Source organism: Chelonia mydas, chromosome 14, assembly GCF_015237465.2.
Source record: "Chelonia mydas isolate rCheMyd1 chromosome 14, rCheMyd1.pri.v2, whole genome shotgun sequence".
In the NCBI taxonomy this organism is placed as follows: Eukaryota; Metazoa; Chordata; order Testudines; family Cheloniidae; genus Chelonia; species Chelonia mydas.
The window spans coordinates 38,478,156-38,499,281 of record NC_051254.2 but is presented as its reverse complement, the minus strand read 5'-3'; the positions used below and the strand labels follow the sequence as shown (position 1 = coordinate 38,499,281).

Sequence of the window (21,126 nt, the reverse complement as noted above, 5' to 3'; positions counted from 1 at the left end):
CCTGCTCAGAGTGTGTTGTTGTCAGACACCCCCGTGCTGGTGGGGTCTGTGTCTCCTGAGTGCAGGGGTCTGCCCGAGGTTCTGGTCTAATTTCCCTGCAGGATTCAGATCTCAGCCACACCGGAGTCAGACCAGTCACTGCGGGCTCTGGCAGGGGCTGGGGCGGGAGCACAGATGGGCCAATGGGATTAGTCTCTGCCTGCCTGTCCCTGGGCGCTGCCGGGGGAGTCCAGGGCAGCTCATTCTTCAGGTGATGCCACCAGAGGGCTGCAGCCATTGCTAAGGGAGAGGGGTTTATACTGCAATGGGGGGAAATCTCCCAAAGTGGCCCTTTTGGTTCTTCCCTTTTTTTAGAATTTGGCTCAGAGATGCTGTTACTGGGAGGGTCTGAAGAGTCTGGGGGGAATTGGGGTGTGACATGGACAGAAGCCCCTTCTGTAACCTCCCTCTCGCCCCGACAGGCTGAGGAATCAGGTCCACGTTTCACTAAAGATCGGCCAGTCTTCCAGGGGACAGAGAAGGGAAATGGCTGTGATGGAGCCAGCTCAGGTAGGGGATTTTCAGGGAGCTGCTGGGCGAGGGAGGGAGAGGCAGGGAGGAAACAGGGTGTGAGAAACCTGCTGATTTTCTGAGTAGGCCCATTGCTGGAAGGGGAGCGGCGGAGGGGACATTCCCCCAATTCTCAAACAGGATATAACCCCCTTACACAGGGCTGGGAACATTGTCCAAACTCCCAGTGCTGGAGTCTGACCTTACTGGCCAGAGGCTGCTGTGAAATATGAAGGGAAGCTGTCAGGATTCCTGTCCCTGTCCCCGGCTCAGAGCTCTGCTTCCCGTCTCAGCCTGTGGCTGGCAAGCGTGTGGGAAATGAGAAGACCCTCCCATTCTTCGTGTGCTGGGGGGACAAGGAGCTCTCACCGTCTCCCAGCCTCTGGAACCTGCTGGCTGCTCTGAGCAGGGTGCCTGTGGGATTCTGCTACTCTGGCCCTCCCACAGCTTCACATTTTTCTTTCTTTGCCATGATTAGTGGGATTGTGGCTGGGGCAGCAGGTGCTGAGTGGGGGACTCTTGTTGCTTCAGATGCCGGTGACCTTCGAGGAGGTGGCTGTGTATTTCACCCAGGGGCAGGGGGCTCTGCTGGACCCCGCTCAGAGAGCCCTCTACAGGGACGTCATGCAGGAGAACTACAAGACGGTGACCTCGCTGGGTAAGGGATTCTTGTCCCCTCCGTTACTGGAAGCCGTGGGGCCTGTGTATCTGAATTTGGTCAGTTTCTTCCCTGGTCAGTTAGATCAGAGGCGAATGGGTTCCATAATGCACAGCTGCCATGAGAGACACTTGCATCTCCGTGCCCCCTCCAGTAGGACATGGTAGTCAAAACCCAATGGACCCCCCTCCCTGGGAATAGCTCCAGCTATGGAGAGGGCTCTGGGGTCTGCAGGTTTATAAAGAGGCAGGGGTTTAAGTCCAGAGCTCTATGTGAGTCAGCAAAGCCCTCAGAGTACACAGATCCTGGGAACGCCTAGTAAGAGTGTAGTAATAATTCAACTCACCTCCCCAGAAAAGTCCCCCTGCGCAAGGGGGCTCAGTGATCCTGTTCCCATCCTCTTGGATTTCTCGTTTCTCCAGCAGAGCACAGGGACAGGTTCCACTCACGGAATGTCCTTTGTGACAGATCCTCCATGCACCCTAATCTGGTCTGATTCCACCCTCTGCACAGGATTTCCCATTTCCAAACCTAAGCTGATCGCCCGGCTGGAGCAAGGGGACGAGCCATGGGTGCCCGATCTCCAGGCCTGCGAGGAAGGAAGGCTTCTGAGATGCACCCGCACAGGTGAGGACTGACACAGAGACCATCTGGGGAATGAAGGAAAAGTTTGAGAATCCCAAAATAAGGTGTGAATAACGCCCTCAGTTCTTCCTCATCTCAGCCAGGACAGGGCTGTAGTCAGCAGTTATCGCTCACGGCATTCCACCCAGCCTCTTAGCTGCAGGAGTTTGTTTCCCAGCTTTCCTTCCTTGTCAGTGTTTGGGTGGGATGTGGAGGCAGAATCCAATTGCTCAGTCTTTCTGTTGGGTTTCCCTCGGTGCTATTCCTCTGTCTCCCGAGCACAATGACTCCTGTCTCAGTTGAGTCTCTCCCAGCAGGTGCTGAGCGAGGGAGTGAGAATGAGGAGGGGAATCGTCATCAGGAAGTTCCTGGAGAAGTGCAACCACAGGGGCCCTTGGTGGGAGGAGCTGAAGGGAATTTTTCCGACTGCACGGAAGAGGGAGAAGCCTGGGGAAATTGGCACAGGTCAGAGAGGCTTCTGGGAAACCACCCCAGGAACAAAGTGGATGAATCTCTCAACGGTGGGGGAGGAGACGAAGATGCCAGAGCGCAGCAGACAAATCCCAAGGAAGAGACACCCTGGCACTGCCTTGAGTGTAGGAAAGGATTCATTGTGAGATCACGGCTTGTGACACATCAGACAATCCATACTGGAGAGAAACCCCTTCAATGCTTGGACCGTGGGAAAAACTTCAATAAGCTCTCAGATCTTAATAACCATGGGAGAAGCCACACTGGAGAGAAGCCCATTCAATGCCTCGAGTGCGGGAAACGTTTCAGTTCAAAGTCAGCACGAACATCACATAAGAAAAGCCACACAGGAGAGAGACCCCACAAGTGCTTTGACTGTGGGAAAAGTTTCAAGCAGAGGTCAGACCTTGTAAAACATCGGACAGTCCACACAGGAGAGAGACCCCACAAGTGCTTTGACTGTGGGAAAAGTTTCAAGCGGAGGTCAGACCTTGTAAAACATCGGGCAGTGCACACAGGAGAGAGACCCCACAAGTGCTCTGACTGTGGGAAAAGTTTCATGCAGAGGTCACACCTTGTTAAACATCAGGCAATCCACACAGGAGAAAGACCCCACAAGTGCTTGGACTGTGGGAAAAGTTTCACAGAGAGGTCAAACCTTGCTAAACATCAGGCAATCCACACAGGAGAAAGACCCCACAAGTGCTTGGACTGTGGGAAAAGTTTCACAGCGAGGTCAAAGCTTGCTAAACATCAGGCAGTCCACACAGGAGAGAGACCCCATAAGTGCTTGGACTGTGGGAAAACTTTCATAAGAAGGTCAAACCTTGTTGAACATCAGGCACTCCACAGAGGAGAGAGACCCCACAAGTGCTTGGACTGTGGGAAAAGTTTCATAAGAAGTTCAGAGCTTGTTTATCATCAGACAATCCACACAGGAGAGAGACCCCACAAGTGCTTGGATTGTGGGAAAAATTTCATAAGAAAGTCACACCTTGTTCAACATCAGGCAATCCACACAAGAGAGAGACCCCACAAGTGCTTGGACTGTGGGAAAAGTTTCATACGAAGGTCAGAGCTTGTATATCATCAGGCAATCCACACAGGAGACAGACCCCACAAGTGCTTGGACTGTGGAAAAAGTTTCATACGAAGATCAGACCTTGTTTTACATCAGAGAATCCACACAGGAGTGAGACCCTATAAGTGCTTGGACTGTGGGAAAAGTTTCACACGGAGATCAGCGCTGGTTAAACATCAGAGAATCCACACAGGAGAGTGACCTTATAAGTGCTTGGATTGTGGGAAAAGTTTCACATGGAGATCAGACCTCCTTGAACATGGAAGAATCTACACAAGAGAGAGACCCCCACAAGTGCTTAGACTGTGGGAAAAGTTTCAGACAGAGATCATACCTCATTAAAAATGGGAGAATCCACACAGGATGGACGTGGTCCACTCCCAATGATTGATGAGGAAGGGTCAATATCAAGAGAGGGAAAATTGCTTTTGTAGTGAGCCAGCCACTCCCAGTCCCTATTCAGGCCCAAATTGATGGTGTTAAGTTTGCAAATGAATTGTAGCTCTGGAGTTTCTCTCTGAAGTCTGTGTTTGAAGTTTTTTGGTTGAAGGATGACTACTTTTACATCTGTTACTGAATGTCCAGGGAGGGTGAAATGTCCTGCTACTGGCTTTTGTATGTTACCATTCCTGATGTCAGATTTGTGTCCATTTATTCTTTGACATAGAGACTGTCCGGTTTGGCCAATGTACGTGGCCGAGGGGCATTGCTGGCCCATGATGGCATACATCACATTGGTAGATGTGCAGGTGAATGTGCCCCTGATGGTGTTAGGGAAAAAGGGTTTCCCTCCCGTCTAGGGTTGGGGCGGAGCCTTCCCTGGACTTCTGTATTAGCCAAACAAACACAGAGTCAGGACTCTTAGATAAAATGAGGCACTTTAATGCTAGCAAGTACGACAGCTGAAGGGCTCACCAATTCCTACACAGAGGAATTTTCCCAGAGTGGGGGCCTTTGGGTATTTTCCCAGAGTGGTTTTACCTTGGGAGTGCAGTGACCTCTTCTCTACGCACAAGGGGGCCTTAACAAGCAAGTCTGGGCGATGGTTTGGGATCCACTTCCTAAAATCCATGGTTCCCCTGCCCCTTTTTCCCTTTTGGCCGTACCACGCCAAACCATTTTGCCAAGAATCAAGGAGTACTGGAACCGGCAAAATGGGGAACCCTTGCAATGAATGCGAGGAGAAGTGGGAACACACCCAACAGTCACTAACATTCCAGGAGTTGGTTAGATTTTGGGCTAATTGTAAAAACGTGTTTTTGTCCCAACCCACTGGGGCAAGGTTCCAGGTTAATGCCCGTAACCGTACATACATTGTAAACACTAACAACTACAAACAAAACACAAGGCAGTACAAATTGTAACAGTATAACCAATGTCCCAGAATTCTGTAACTGCTTCTGATCCCGCTGACCGACCGGTACACAGTTCGTGTAGGAGCGGCGGTCGTGATGGCAGTCGTTGGAGACGTTGGAGCAGGAACCTTTTTACAGTGGCTGCAGCGCACTCATCTATCAATGCCCTCGATCTTTACCGCAGTCGGAGTAGTCAGAAGGACTTGAGCAGGGGCCGACCACCGTGGTTCCAGGCAATGCTTCCTTCGATGGATTTTAGCACAGACAAAGTTACCTGGAAAAAGAGAGTGTGCACAAGTATCAGGTGGTAAAGGTTGGGCATCCTTTACTTTGGCCCATGCGTCACTTAACGCATCTTGCAACATGCGACAGTAACCCGCCAGCTTATCTTGTCCCGCCATTAACGACGTTTTCGCTGGGACAAATCCGTTTGTATTGGTTAGGGGGATTGGCAAGGGTCGGCCAAATAGAATTTCGAACGGTGTCAACCAGTGGTTCCTATAGGGTGTATTACACAGGTTGGTTAACACTATGGGTAACACTTCAGGCCACTGTAATCCAGTTTGCTCCCATAGCTTTGCTAATTGGGTTTTGATCAGCCCATTCACCCTTTCCACTTTTCCTGAGCTTTGTGGATGATGGGGGTATGCAAGGCCTGTTTTATGCCTAAGGCTTTCGCTATATGCTGAATAATTTGGGAAGTGAAATGGGGTCCTTGGTCACTTTCCAAACGAGTCATTACTCCAAAGCGGGGAATAATATCCTTGAGGAGACACTTTGCTACGGATACTGCATCTGCTTTTCGAGGGGGGAACGCCTCAACCCACCCTGAAAAAAGGTCAACCAGGACAAGCAAGTGTTTTCGTCCTGTCACTGGTGGTAAATCCACGGAAGTCCATCTGGACCACAGCAAATGGGTACTCAGGTAGTTTGCTATGTCCCATAACTTGTGGTTTGATAGCTCCCTGATGATTATATCATTGATACAACCCACACTGTGCAGTGACGGCCTTCGCAGCTGCATGGACCCCTGGAGCAAAAAACAATTTCTCCCTCTCAGCCACCAATGCCTATAGCCTTTACAGTTGCAGAAGTAGTAGGAAGGTTGGGGTCCTGTAGAGTACTTCTATCTGCTCCGGTGTCAACTAACAGTGAATAAGTTTTTCCTCCCACCACAACGGGAAGTTCCAGATGGTTTGCATCCAGCTGCACTGTCCAAGAAGTGGAGGGGGTTTCCGGCAGGGGGAGCGAGGCATTGTGGGCAGCTAGCTTTCAATCAGTACCTCCTTCTTCTTGCCCCCTTTCCTGAACCCTTTGGTAGGCTTGCATAAGAGGGTCAGCGGACTGTGTGTGGGGGGGGGTAATTCAGACACTGGGCAGCCCAGTGTCCCTTTTGCCGGCACCGCCGGCACTCATCTGGCCCTGCCCTCCCGGGCCGTGGCTGGAAGTTCTGACCTTGTGGTTCCCATCCCTGGGTGGAGCTGCCTCCCCTTCCGCCTCGTCCTCGAAAGCCTTCCCTCCTACGGCTGGCTTCTCGTCCCCGAGAGCCGTCTTGGAACCCTTGCAACTGCAGATTAAGAAGCTTTTCGGACCTCCTAGTGTCCAATTCCTTTCTATTCCTCCAAGCATGGGCTGCTAAACCCACCACCTCCTCCAGCGTTTTGTTTTCATAAGCTGGTTGACTACACACATACTTCCGAGCGAATGGTAATAAGTTTTTTACATACTGGCCGATCACTTGTGTTTTTGCTCCAGGGGAGGTTGGATCTAAACCGCCATGGTTTTTTAAAACCTTACACAGGCGGTGGAAAAATTCCCCTGGGTGTTCATCGTGCTTCTGAACACATGCATCCACCTTTCCCCAATCATAAACAGGCTTAGACATCTCCTCTAATGCTTCTAAAATTCGCTTTCTCATATTATCCCACACACAAACGTTTTCCGGAACATCCCAATCCATTTCAGGTTTCTCTTGCGGATATGTCTCCTTGCCTTGTACCGTCTCTCTGGCTTTCTTATACACCATTGCCTTCTCACCCTCACTTAGTACTTGATTCAAAACCATCTCCACATCATCCTAGTTACGATTATACATTGTGAAAATGCCCTTCAACTTTTTAATAAATTCTTCCGGACACTTTCAAAATGGGGGGAAAGTAGCTGACCAATTCATTAGATCCGTGCTGGTAAAAGGGACGTACACCATTTGCGTTCCCCCCACACCGCTTGGTAGTTGTTGCATAGGCATTTGGACTGCACTAGCCATCACAGCACCAATAACTTTTGCCTGAGGTGCCTCTTGAGAGCGGGTTTTAGCGGGCGTCACTGGGGTGTCGCGGATCGAGATGTGCCACCTCCCTTGTAGAGGTGCCAGCCTCCGGAGCATCCCCCTGCTCTGTGTCGGATGTGGGTGCATCAGTAGCTAGCGGGAGAGCGGGGCCGCTCCTCTCCCTGTAGCGTGCCCGGTCACTCTCCGGGGACGTGGGTGCATCGGGGCCGGGCGGTGGTACCCCACCCCATATCCAGGTACATTCTTCCAGTGGTATAGGATCCCCTGCTTCTTTCAATGGGAGTTGGGGATAGATAGACTTTGGCGTTTTTGGCTTCCGGTCAGCATCACCGGATCCTGGATTATAGGGTGGAGGCCGCATGGCTTTAAGTTTTTCTTCCTCAATTCGTAAACTAGTAGTTACACTGGTGCTTTTGTGCCGTTCGGCCTCTCTTATCCATACATCTGAATACTTAAGTTGCCGCGGTTTCAAATCATACAGTGCTTTCCGTAATTGAACAACAGTATGTAACTCAAATGTTCCTTCCCCCGGCCAGCGATTTCCTGGCTCCGGGTCGTCTTGCGTCATTCCCACCCAGGGACCTTGACACAAAAATATAAACTTATACACAGCTTTGTTGCTATCCGATTGTAAGGCCTTGATATCCCTATCATAATGTTTTAACATATAGCCCAGGGGCGTAGAAGGATCGACAGTTCTACTGGACCCCCCTCCCATCTTTTCCAAAAGACAGAACCCCTGACTTGTCTAGACAATCACAAAAGAAAAATTCAGAACTCACCAAGTTCCCACCGGCCGGTGTTCACCAATAGGTTTGGACCCTAGTGCCTTTAGGGATGCCTTATTTAGCCGAAGTGGCGGGTGGAAGCGAGACGGGAAGCCTTCAGGTTAAAGCAACCGAGGTGCTGGCAAGAAGGATTCAGAGTCCCAACCGTCCACCGGTCCGGAGAAGCGGCAATCCCGGACAAGCCCCCAATTTTGTTAGGGAAAAAGGGTTTCCCTCCCATCTAGGGTTGGGAGGGTAGCCTTCCCTGGACTTCTGTATTAGCCAAACAAACACAGAGTCAGGACTCTTAGATAAAATGAGGCACTTTAATGCTAGCAAGTACAACAGCTGAAGGGCTCACCAATTCCTACACAGAGGAATATGGCGAAGCCCAGAACAAAGAACAACGTAGAGCTTTTATAGCTTGGTTCAACATACTTTGTGATATCTCTTCCAGTTCAAACCGGTCAACCCCTGTTGGTCTGGGTCCTGAGGTATGAACATGGAGGCCCATCTGTATAAGGAATTCCTTCCCCAAACGGGGAGTACAGGTTACACATAGTTCAAATTCTTTCTACCCATAAACATAGGGAAAGGACAGATAAACATAGAAAAAAGACAGAAGCCTAGCTTTGCATGATTACAGGGTTGTTTTCTGGTTCTTTTCTTTATCAATGGCGTGGCTGTTATGGTTGGGTCCTATGATGGTGTCGCTAGAGTAGATACGGGGACAGATTTGGCAATGGGATTTGTTGCAGGGATTGGTTCCTGGGTTAGCGTTTCTGTGGTATGGTGTGTAGTTGCTGGTGAGTATTTGCTTCAGATTGGGAGCTGTCTGTAAGCGAGGACTGGCCTGCCTCCCACGGTCTGTGAGAATGAGGAATCGTTTTCCAGGATAGGTTGTAGATCGTCGATGATGCGGTGGAGAGGTTTTAGCTGGGGGCTGTACATGATGGCCAGTGGTGTTCTGTTATTTCCCTTGTTGGGCCTGTCCTGTAGTAGGTGACTTCTGGGTCTCCATCTTGCTTTGTCAGTCTGTTTCCTCACTTCCCCAGGTGAGTACTGTAGTTTTAAGAATGCTTGATAAAGATCTTGTAGATGTTTGTCTCTGCCTGAGGGATTGGAGCAAATGCGGTTGTATCTTGGGGCATGGCTGTAGACAATGGAGCGTGTGATGTGTCCTGAAAGGAAGCTGGGAGCATGTAGGTAAGTATAGAGGTCAGTAGTTTTCCAGTATAGGGTCGTATTTATGTGACCATCACTTATTTGCACTGTAGTGTCCAGGATCTCTTGTGTGGACTGGTCCAGGCTGAGGTCGATGCTGGGGTGGAAATTGTTGAAATCCAGGTGGAATTCTTCAAGGGCCTCCTTCCCATGGGTCCATATGATGAAGATGTCACCAATGTAGCGCAAATAGAGGAGGGGGTGCTAGGGGACGAGAGCTGAGGAAGCGTTCTAAGTCAGCCATAAAGATGTTGGTATGCTGTGGGGCCATGCAGTGCTGCTGACTTGAAGGTATAAATTGTCCCCAGAACTGAAATGGTTGTGGATGAGCACAAAGTCACAAAGCTCAGCCACCAGGTGTGCCGTGGCCTCATCAGGGATAATGTTCCTGACAGCTTGTAGTCCATCCTTGTGTGGAATATTGGTGTAAAGAGCTTCCACGTCCATGGTGGCCAGGATGGTGTTTTCAGGAAGATCACCAATACGTTGTAGTTTCATAGAATCATAGAATATCAGGGTTGGAAGGGACCTTAGGAGGTCATCTAGTCCAACCCCCTGCTCAAAGCAGGACCGATCCCTAATTACATCATCCCAGCGAGGGCTTTGTCAAGCCTGACCTTAAAAACGTCTAAGGAAGGAGATTCCACCACCTCCCTAGGTAACGCATTCCAGTGTTTCACCACCCTCCTAGTGAAAAAGTTTTCCTAATATCCAACCTAAATCTCCCCCACTGCAACTTGAGACCATTACTCCTTGTCCTGTCATCTTCTACCACTGAGAATAGTCTAGAACCATCCTCTTTGGAACCACCTCTCAGGTAGTTGAAACCAGCTATCAAATCCCCCCTCATTCTTCTCTTCTGCAGACTAAACAATCCCAGTTCCCTCAGCCTCTCCTCATAAGTCATGTGTTCCAGACCCCTAATCATTTTTGTTGCCCTTTGCTGGACTCTCTCCAATTTTTCCACATCCTTCTTGTAGTGTGGGGCCCAAAACTGGACACAGTACTCCAGATGAGGCCTCACCAATGTCGAATAGAGGGGAACGATCACGTCCCTCGATCTGCTGGCTATGCCCCTACTTATACATCCCAAAATGCCATTGGCCTTCTTGGCTACAAGGGCACACTGTTGACTCATATCCTGCTTCTCGTCCACTGTCACCCCTAGGTCCTTTTCCACAGAACTGCTGCCTAGCCAGCGGTGCATTGGATTCTTCCGTCCTAAGTGCAGGACCCTGCACTTATCCTTGTTGAACCTCATCAGATTTCTTTTGGCCCAATCCTCCAATTTGTCTAGGTCCCTCTGTATCCTATCCCTACCTGCCACCGTATCTACCACTCCTCCTAGTTTAGTATCATCCGCAAATTTGCTGAGAGTGCAATCCACACCATCCTCCAGATCATTTAGGAAAATATTGAACAAAACCGGCCCCAGGACCGACCCTTGGGGCACTCCACTTGATACCGGCTGCCATCCAGACATGGAGCCATTGATCACTACCCGTTGAGGCTGACAATCTAGCCAACTTTCTACCCACCTTATAGTGCATTCATCCAGCCCATACTTCTTTAACTTGCTGACAAGAATACTGTGGGAGACCGTGTCAAAAGCTTTGCTAAAGTCAAGAAACAATACATCCACTGCTTTCCCTTCATCCACAGAACCAGTAATCTCATCATAGAAGGCGATTAGATTAGTCAGGCATGACCTTCCCTTGGTGAATCCATGCTGACTGTTCCTGATCACTTTCCTCTCGTGTAAGTGCTTCAGGATTGATTCCTTGAGGACCTGCTCCATGATTTTTCCGGGGACTAAGGTGAGGCTGACTGGCCTGTAGTTCCCAGGATCCTCCTCCTTCCCTTTTTTAAAGACGGGCACTACATTAGCCTTTGTCCAGTGGTCCGGGACTTCCCCCGATCGCCATGAGTTTTCAAAGATAATGGCCAATGGCTCTGCAATCACAGCCGCCAACTCCTTTAGCCCTCTCGGATGCAACGCATCCGGCCCCATGGACTTGTGCACGTCCAGCTTTTCTAAATAGTCCCTAACCACTTCTTTCTCCACAGAGGGCTGGCCACCTACTCCCCATGCTGTGTTGCCCAGCGCAGCAGTCTGGGAGCTGACCTTGTTCATGAAGACAGAGGCAAAAAAAGCATTGAGTACATTAGCTTTTTCCACATCGTCTGTCACTAGGTTGCCTCCCTCATTCAGTAAGGGGCCCACACTTTCCTTGGCTTTCTTCTTGTTGCCAACATACCTGAAGAAACCCTTCTTGTTACCCTTAACATCTCTTGTTAGCTGCAGCTCCAGGTGCGATTTGGCCCTCCTGATTTCATTCCTACATGCCCGAGTAACATTTTTATACTCTTCCGTGGTCATTTGTCCAATCTTCCACATCTTGTAAGCTTCTTTTTTCTGTTTAAAATCCGCAAGGATTTCACTGTTAAGCCAAGCTGGTCGCCTGCCATATTTACTATTCTTTCAACACATCGGGATGGTTTGTCCCTGTAACCTCAACAGGGACTCTTTGAAATACAGCCAGCTCTCCTGGACTCCTTTCCCCCTCATGTTCTTCCCCCAGGGGATCCTACCCATCAGTTCCCTGAGGGAGTCGAAGTCTGCTTTCCCTGAGGGAGTCGAAGTCCAGGGTCCGTATTCTGCTGCTTACCTTTCTTCCCTGTGTCAGGATCCTGAACTCGACCAACTCATGGTCACTGCCTCCCATATTCCCATTCACTTGTGCTTCCCCTACTAATTCTTCCCAGTGAATTGTGAGCAGCAGGTCAAGAAAAGCTCTCCCCCTAGTTGGCTCCTCCAGCACTTGCACCAGGAAATTGTCCCCTACATTTTCCAAAAACTTCCTGGATTGTCTGTGCACCGCTGTAGTGCTCTCCCAGCAGATATCAGGATGATTAAAGTCGCCCATGAGAACCAGGGCGTGCGATCTAGTAGCTTCTGCGAGTTGCCGGAAGAAAGCCTCATCCACCTCATCCCCCTGGTCCGGTGGTCTGTAGCAGACTCCCACCACTACATCACTCTTGTTGCTCACACTTCTAAACTTAATCCAGAGACACTCAGGTTTTTCTGCAGTTTCATACCGGAGCTCTGAGCAGTCATACTGCTCCCTTACATACAGTGCTACTCCCCCACCTTTTCTGCCCTGCCTGTCCTTCCTGAACAGTTTATAACCATCCATGACAGTACTCCAGTCATGTGAGTTATCCCACCAAGTCTCTGTTATTCCAATCACATCATAATTCCTTGCCTTCACCAGGACCTCCAGTTCTCCCTGCTTGTTTCCAAGGCTTTGTGCGTTTGTATATAGGCACTTGAGATAACCTGCTGATCGCCCCTCATTCTCAGTATGAGGTAGGAGCCCTCCCCTCACAGATGTTCCTGCCTGTGCGTCCTCCCGGTATCCTGCTTCCCACTTACCTCAGGGCTTTGGTCTCCTTCTCCCGGTGAACCTAGTTTAAAGCCCTCCTCACTTCCTCAGGAAGTCGGTGGTGTCTCGAAGATAGCTGGGAGAGCTGGTAGCATAGGGTGTGAGGAGAGAGTCCACATCGCCAGATAATCCTGCTGTAAGAGTGCCGATGCCTGAGATGATGGGGCGTCCAGGGTTTCCAGGTTTATGGATCTTGGGTAGCAGATAGAATACCCCTGGTTGGGGCTCTAGGGGTGTGTCTGTGTAGATTTGTTCCCGTGCTGTTGCAGGGATTTGTTCCCGTGCTGTTGCAGGGAGTTTCTTGAGCAGTTGATGTAGTTTCTTTTGGTGCTCCTCAGTGGGATCGGAGGACAGTGGCCTTTAGAATGTGGTGTTGGAAAGTTGCCTGGCAGCCTCTTGTTCATAATTGTTAGGGGAAATTAACCTAGTTAGCATATGTGACTCCATTTTGGGTTTCCTGTCGGCCATTAACTAGAAGCGAGCACATCACGTACCAAGGAAGGAAGGATCCTTCAGGGTGGACAGCTGGACAGTTTCAAGAGAAGGGAAACAAAGGAGACAGGAACCAGCCGACATGCCTGAAATAGCTGCTAATTCAGCATTTTTGCAGGGGGAAGGTGGCTGCAGGGGATTGGTGATAGATAAGGAGAAGGCCTGTTTATTGAGTTAGGCTCCCACCCGAGGCACACAGGCAGGATGTTTTGCCAACAGTATATAATCTTTGTGTAACCTGTAATCGGGGTCCCGCTCTGCTTAAGAGAACGGTACCACCCTCGAGCGTAATAAACCTACAAACTCTGAGACATTCTGCAGTCTGTCTTTATTTGGTTGCCTCAGCCTAGAAACGAACTGTACGTGTCCTAACTGGAATAATTCGTAACAGTTGCTGTGAAATACAAAGGGAAGCTGTCAGGATTCCTGTCCCCAGCTCAGAGCTCTGCTTCCCGACTCAGCCTGTGGCTGGCAGGCGTGTGGGAAATGAGAAGACCCTCCCCTTCTCCGTGTGCTGGGGGGACAAGGAGCTCTCACCATCTCCCAGCCCCCGGAACCTCCTGGCCGCTCTGAGCAGGGTGCCTGTGGGATTCTGCTACTCTGGCCCTTCACTCTTTTCTTTCTTTGCCATGATTAGTGGGATTGTGGCAGGGGCAGCAGGTGCTGAGTGGGGGACTCTTGTTGTTTCAGATGCCGGTGACCTTCGAGGAGGTGGCTGTGTATTTCACCCCGGGGCAGGGGGCTCTGCTGGACCCCGCTCAGCATCTGATGCGTTCTGACCAGTGTTCCCTCAGTTTTTACGTCCAAGTGCGGAAAGAATTTGGTTCTATGCACCAGTATGTGACACATCATCTCCATATTGGTGCACAGAACAAAATTCATGGGGTGGGGGTGGGGCCGAGGGATTCAGAGCGTGGGAACTGGCTCAGGACTGGGACAGGGATGAGGTGCGGGGGGTGAGGGCTCTGGATTTATCTGCGGGCTCTGGGGTGGGGCTGGGGATGTGGAGGTTGACGTGTGAGAGGGGGTTCAGGGCTGGGACGGAGGGATGGGGTACAGAGGGGTGAGTGCTCTGGCTAGGCATGTGGGGGCTGGGACTGGGGATGAGGGGTTTGGGATTCAGACTGCAGTGGAGAGAGGACTCCCCCAGCCCTCTCTCACCACAGGAGTTTGGGGCCAGGTCAGAGGCAGCTCTCCCCAGCCATGGCGGCTCCTGTGGTCCTGGGCCGGGCTGAGGGAGGGGTTCGTCTCCCCAGCAGCTCCAGTGGACCTGGGCCAAGCCTGGGGAGGGGCTCCTCTCCCTGCCTGCCTCCACGGCCCTCCATAGCCTGCAGTGCAGCTGCGTAGCCTGCAGGGAACACAGTTTCTGACCCCCGACCTCCCGTTAGCAGAGTGATTGCTAGTCCCTGAGTTCCCCCTTTGGGGCCAGGTTGTCTCATTCCCAGATAGTCAAGCATTTAGTGTTTGTACATTTTATCCCTTATGGGCCAGAATTAACCAGATGCTAAAAAGGTGGGAGAAGGGACAGTAAAATGTGGTGTTTTCGCTTCTGTGCTATTTCAGGGCAAGGGGGTGAGTGCGAGAGATTCCCATTTTCCCCTCTCACTGTCACGCTCCTCTCTCCACACAGCAGCCTCTGCCCCAGCCATGGAAAGTTTAACCTGCATCCGTTCTTTCCCTCCATCTCCCACGGTGTCACGTACCACCCTGTCCCCGGCTCTCCATGCTTAGGAGTCACAGCTTTGATGTCTATGATCTTAGTCAGACTCCAGAGGGCTGGAGAAGGAAGTGTCACAGACCTGGAGTGGGCAGGGAAATCTCAATGAACTTCAAAGCACAGTTGGACTTTCAGATCTTATAGTCCCGTTTCCATCTTTTGGTAAAATTGCTCCCCGGCTTTTTCTAGGTTTGGTCCAGATCATTTGTAGATGGGAAGGTTGTTTTCTCTTTCGTTCTCTTTCTTTTATGATGATGCTAAAACTTTTGTAACTAATACAGCCAAATAATGAGGCGAGAAGTGAAGCCGGTTTAGCCACTTGAAAAGAAAATGGGTAAATTTCTTCCCCTGCTTTTGAGTCTTAAAGGATTCTCTGAGATTTCCACCAACAGGTAGAAAGCGGTAAACAAAGAAACTTTCACTTCATCTGTAGCGCAGTGTGTAGCTCACTTATGCCACGGAGTTCCCTGACCCCATGACCCAGCAAAGACTTTTCAAGTATATAGGATCCGAGTACAAGAAGCGGGGAAAGGGATTCTGGCCCCATGTCTACTCAGGGCAGCAAGATCTCTTGAAAGACAATAGGAGCATCATTGAGCTGGGGTACGTCAACACTGCAAACTTAAGTTGACCTGTATTAGGTTGACTTATAACCACTCCAGTAATGACTGCAGTAGATGATGTCCACACTGTCCTCCTTGGGTCGGTGGGGTGCGTCCTCACCAGGAGCACTTCCACCGACCTAGGAGGGGCAATGTGGGGAGCTGAGAGCCCGCTCTGTCAACTCCAGCAGCAGCTCTCTCCCAGGAACGTGGCTGCCCTACAAGCTCTGTGTGAATTGCTCCCCATCTAGGTCCCGTTCCCTGCTGGGCTGCCGCCCTCCACTCCCTCTTCCCCATAAAGAGCGAGGGAGGCCACCTGGAGCTTCTTCCTCCTCTGCCCCCCGCCCCACCCCCCGCACCATTCCCCTCCCAGTTTGACACCAGACCATAGATAACTACTCTGAGAGCAGTCTTTAGTTGTGCACCCACTTTACAGTAATTTCATCTCGACCAATGAATTCTTCTCTGCTGGTCAGAACTGAGTCTAACCCACCTGCCCCCTGGTTCCTTCCTCCACCATCGGAAAGCAGAACTTGTCCCTGACGCGTTCCCACCACTTCTGGCACAGTGGATGCTGTTAGGGTGGCCAGGTGCCCAGTTTTCATCCATGAAGTCCAGTGGAAAAGGGGACCTGACAGTGTCCGATCACATCTACTGACCGGACAGCCAAAGTCGAGTTCCTGCGGGTGGGGAGGCACTGGGTCATCACTCCCATCAGACCGACTCAGCCGGGGCTGCCTCCTACCTGCACTGGGCAGCTGCAGCTCCCAGCCCCGGCTCCACAGACAAGCCCTTCCTGACCTAGGCAGGGAAGGGGGAAAGAGAAGTGGAGGGCGGGTAGGCCCTTGGAGGAAGAGGTGGAGTCGGAGCAGGGCCTTGGAGGGAAGAGGTGGGGCAGGGATGGGACCTTGGGGGGCAGAGGCGGGGCAGGGGAGGTTGCAGCACTCCGACTTGAGTGTCCATTTTTAAAATATTACCAAATTGGCAACCTGAGTCGCTAGCTGAGAGGTTGAGAAAATTTTTAGCAAACATAGAAATACCCTTTTTCACAGCAGCGGATTTACTAACTGCCAATAAAGAAATTATGATTTTCATGTTTATAGGAGTAAGGGGATTGTTGGCCCCTTACTGAAACTTAATGGATTGGCCATTAGTTAGCCCGTCTCCTAACACCAAAAGAAAGGGGAAGGGCCAATGAGAAATGAAGATCCTGAGACTGACAAGGGAGGGGGGGGGCAATGCTGTAAGTCAGCCTGATTGACAGGGCAGGCAGGCCAATGAGGGAGTCAGCAACCGGGGTCCTCTCCTTTGTGTCAGCTGGAGCTGGCTGGGCTAGAGCAGAGCAGGAGGGGCTAAGGAGAGAGGAGGGCTGGGCTGGGCTGGGCTGGAGGCAGAGGGAAACTGGAGCAGCCAGGAGCTGGGAGCAGTGAGCGAAGGGGACCCTGGGCAAAAGGCCCAGGGCAAGGAGAGGCCCTCAGCCAAGAGGTCTTGCAGGCCAGACTGGGTGGGGGATCATAACCCTGACAGGAAGCAGCTGACGCTAGGAAGAAGGGTCCTACTACCTCGAGCCTGAGGCCAACACCAGAGTTAGTGTCCAACCCAGGGCATCCCTGCAGCACAGCCCGGGCCTGGGCAGGAGGCCTGCGACGTGGGAGGGACAGACTGTGAAGTGCCCTGGCATTCCAGAGAAGGTTGTTTGGGGTTCCACCCTACAGAACGGGCTGACATGTTTTCCTTTCATCTTTCCCATTTTTCTCCTTATTTTTGTATTACTTCCTGTTTAATAAATTGTATTTGTTCTTAACTCTGTGCATTGATGAAGGAAGCATCCAGAGTGGAGAGAACACCCCACAATGGGGACCCTTGTCCTGAGTGATCGGAAGACTGGGGGTCAAGCGCCTCAGGAGCCCTGGGCCCAGCCTTGGGGTTACGGGTCCAGAGTGGAAGCGGGCCAGGGGGAGGGGTCCTCGAGGTCATGCAGGCCTGTGGGTAAAGGACTCAGATCCTTTTGCTAGCCAGTTCCTCTGGGGCTCGGTAGAAGCCAGAAAAGTTCCCCACACTAGGAGGAGTGTTCCCCCCTCTTACCTCTGTGCATATTGATTGGTTTCTCGTAAAGTTAATTAGGATTATAGGGGCAAGTATCAGAGCGGGCACCAGCGAGAGTTGCTGGCCACGCTCTGAGGCCACCAAATTTGGTCGTGAGAACCCCTGGGCTAGATGCTCATGATGGTCCCTTGTGACCTTGGAGCCTATGAGTGTAGCAGGAGCCGGGCACAGGGATGCTGACCCTTGGGAGAGTTGATCGCTAGGACCCAGGAGGGGCTGGGGGGCGGCTCTGGGGGGAGCGATCGCGGGGCTCAGGCCCCCCCGCAGGAAGTGAGTCGCAGCCGCTGCGGGGACTCTGGCTCCCAGGCTCCCGGCGAGATCCCCGAGCCCCGGCGGCTGGTGCTGGGAGCCCGGAGCCCGGGCTGCAGCCGGGAGAGGGGAAGCTCCAGCCGGGCCCTGCCCGCTGCTCCCCGGGACCCTCTCCCAGGGCAGAGCCCCCAGCCCGGCCAGGGCCCCTTCCCGGCCCGGCCCCTGCCCCGGGGGGGGCCCCGCTCGGAGGGAAGGTAAGAGAGACCCTCCCGTCCCCCCCTTGCAGCGGGCCCCCCCCCCGTCACATCTGGGCTGCAGGGGGAGGAGGATAAAGAGGGGCCGGAGGCGGGTGCAGGGGATGCCGGGGGCAGGCTGGGATGGGGGCAGGGGTGCACTGGAGGGAAGATGGGGCAATGGAGGGGGATCGCGGGACTGTGGGGCTGAGGGGAGCGAGGTCGGGAATGGGGGAAGACGTGAGTGGGGGGCACAGCGAGGGAAAGGGGGGATGTGGGGAGGCGGGCGGAGAGAAGCTCTTCTCAGCTTTGGGAGCGATCAGGGGACTAACCCCTCAGGGTGCAGAAGCTACAGGGAAAAAAACCCAACCCCCCCTTACCCCCCCCCCCCCCCCACGACACACACACCCGGCTCTGAGTGTGTTATTGTCAGACACCCCTGTGGTGGTGGGGTCTGTGTGCCCTGAGTGGTGGGGGCTGCCCAGGGCCCTGGTCTGATTTCCCTGTAGGGTTCAGATCTCAGCCACACCAGAGTCAGACCGGAGTCACTGCTGGCTCCGGGAGGGGGGTGCGCGGATGGGCCAATGGGATCAGCCTCTTCCTGCCTGTCCCTGGGGGCTGCCGGGGGAGTCCAGGGCAGCTCAATCTTCAGGTGATGCCACCAGAGGGCTGCAGCCATTGCTAAGGGAGAGGGGTTTACGCTGCAATGGGTGGAAATCTCCCAAAGTGGCCCTTTTGATTCTTCCCTTTTTTTAGCATTTGGCTCAGAGATGCTGTTACTGGGAGGGTCTGAAGAGTCTGGGGGGAATCGGGGTGTGACATGGACAGAAGCCCCTTCTGTAACCTCCCTCTCGCCCCGACAGGCTGAGGAATCAGGTCCACGTTTCACTAAAGATCGGCCAGTCTTCCAGGGGACAGAGAAGGGAAATGGCTGTGTTGGAGCCAGCTCAGATAGGGGAGTCTCAGGGCGCTGCTGGGCGGGGGAGGGAGGAGTCAGGGTTTGATAAACCTACTGATTTACTAAGTAGGCCCATTGTGGCAGGGAAAGGGGGAGGGGACATTCCCCCAGTTCTCAGGCAGGATATAACCACCTCGGCAGGGCTGGGAACATTTTCCATGCTCTCAGTGCTGGAGCCTGACCCCACTTGCCCGGGGCTGCTGTGAAATACGAAGGGAAGCTGTCGGGATTCCTGTCCCTGTCCCCGGCTCAGAGCTCTGCTTCCTGTCCCAGTCTGTGGCTGGCAGGCGTGTGGGAAATGAGAAGATCCTGGCGTGCTCCGTGTGCTGGGGCGGACAGGGAGCTCTCACCTTCTCCGCCCCCTGAAGCCTCCTGGCTGCTCTGAACAGGGTGGGGGTGGGATTCTGCTACTCTGGCCCTCCCACAGCTTTATGTTTTTTTTTCCTTTCCCATGAGTAGTGGGATTGTGGTTGGGTCAGCAGGTGCTGAGTGGGGGACTCTTGGTGTTTCAGATGCCGGTGACCTTCGAGGAGGTGGCTATTTATTTCACCCAGGGGCAGGGGGCTCTGCTGGACCCCGCTCAGAGAGCCCTCTACAGGGACGTCATGCAGGAGAACTACGAGACGGTGACCTCGCTGGGTAAGGGATTCCCGTCCCCTCACTTATTAGAAGCTGTGGGGTCTACGCGTCTTAATGTGGTCAGGTTTTTCCCTGGTCAGTTAGAGCAGAAGGCGAATGGGTTCCATAATGCACAGCTGCCATGTGAGAAATACATGCATTTCGGTGCCCTCTCCACTGGGACACGGGAGTCAAAACCCAATGGACAAGCTAAACCATCCCCACCCCTCCAGCTTTCAAAGGGGCATAAGTCCGCATTGTCTTGTCTGTGTTGTTTCTTGGCTGCACATACAATCTCTGTTCATCTCCCTCCTTGGGAATAGCTCCAGGCATGGGGAGGGCTCTGGGCTCTGCAGGTTTAGAAAGAGGCAGGCTGAAGTGGAGACCTGTGTGTGAGTCAGCAAGGCCCCCAGAGCACACAGATCCTGAGAACGCCTAGTGAGGGTGTAGTAATAATTTTACTCACCTCCCCAGACAAAGTCGTCTGCGCAAGGGGGCTCAGTGACCCTGTTCCCATCCTCTTGGAATCCACCTTCCTCCAGCAGAGCACAGGGGCAGGTTCCACTCACGGAATGTCCTTTGTGACAGATCCTCCACCAATGCGCCATGCACCTTGATCCGGACTCATTTCACCTTCTGCACAGGATCTCCCATTCCCAAACCTGAGCTTATCGCCCGGCTGGAACGAGGGGAAGAGCTGTGGGTGTCCGATCTCCAGGATTTCAAGGACAGACGGCTTCGGAGATGCACCAGCACAGGTGAGGCCTGACAGAGAAACCATCTAGGGAATGAAGGAAAAAGTTGAGAATCCCAACATATGATGTGAGTAACGCCCTCAGTTCTTCTTCATCTCACTGAGAGCAGGGCTATGGTCAGCAGATATTGCTCACGCCATTCCACCCTTCCCGTCTCTCCTTCCTTGTAAGTGTTAGGGTGGGATGTGGAGGCAGAATCCAATTGCTCAGTCTTTGTGTTGGCTTTTCCCTCAGTGCTATTCCTCTTTCTCCCCAGCACAATGACTCCTCTCTGGATTGTGTCTCTCCCAGCAGGTGCTAAGCAAGGGAGTGAGAACAAGGAGGGGAATCATCATGAGGAAGTTCCTGGGGAAGTGGAACCACAGCAGACCTTTTTGGGAAGAGCTGAAGGGAATTTTTCCCATTGCTGGAATCAGGGAGAAGCCTGGGGAAACTGGCACAGGTCAGAGAGGCTTCTGATAAACCAACCCAGGAAGAAAGTGGATGAATCTCTTAACGGTGGGGGAGGAGACGAGAATCCCAGAGAGCAGCAGACAAATCCCAAGGAAGAGACACCCTGGCACTGCCTTGAGTGTGGGAAAGGATTCATTGTGAGATCACAACTTGTTACACATCAGACAGTCCATACGGGAGAGAAACCATTTCAATGCTTGGACAGTGGGGAAAGCTTCAATAAGCGCACAGATCTTAATGACCATGGGAGAAGCCACACTGTAGACAAGCCCATTCAATGCGTTGAATGCGGGAAATGTTTCAGTTCAAAGTCAGCACTAAATTCACATGAGAAAAGCCACACAGGAGAGAGACCCCACAAGTGCTTGCACTGTGGGAAAAGTTTCAAGCAGAAATCAGACCTTGTTCGTCATCAGGCAGTCCACACAGGAAAGAGACCCCATAAATGCTTGGAGTGTGGGAAAAGTTTCATACGGAG

The 21,126-nt window shown here is 52.3% G+C and overlaps 2 protein-coding genes across 7 annotated transcripts in view; one reads left to right on the top strand and one right to left on the bottom strand.

Annotated features, from left to right (window-relative positions):
- Nucleotides 1-21,126, bottom strand: part of LOC114022341 (zinc finger protein OZF) — a 793,526-nt gene that overhangs the window by 517,633 nt on the left and 254,767 nt on the right. The window lies entirely within an intron of this gene.
- LOC122461358 (zinc finger protein 251-like) lies at nucleotides 69-19,374 on the top strand. Its single transcript, XM_043528323.1, has 5 exons — nucleotides 69-549; nucleotides 1,081-1,207; nucleotides 1,721-1,834; nucleotides 18,728-18,815; nucleotides 19,335-19,374. Exons 1-4 carry the CDS (start codon nucleotides 526-528, stop codon nucleotides 18,730-18,732), a joined length of 270 nt encoding a protein of 89 aa, XP_043384258.1. The 5' UTR covers nucleotides 69-525; the 3' UTR covers nucleotides 18,733-18,815; nucleotides 19,335-19,374.

Coding starts and splice junctions, on each gene's coding strand:
- LOC122461358 (XM_043528323.1), top strand. CDS start 526: ATGGCTGTGATGGAGCCAGCTCAG. Junction 550..1,080: donor CTGTGATGGAGCCAGCTCAG/GTAGGGGATTTT, acceptor TTGTTGCTTCAG/ATGCCGGTGACCTTCGAGGA. Junction 1,208..1,720: donor CAAGACGGTGACCTCGCTGG/GTAAGGGATTCT, acceptor CCCTCTGCACAG/GATTTCCCATTTCCAAACCT.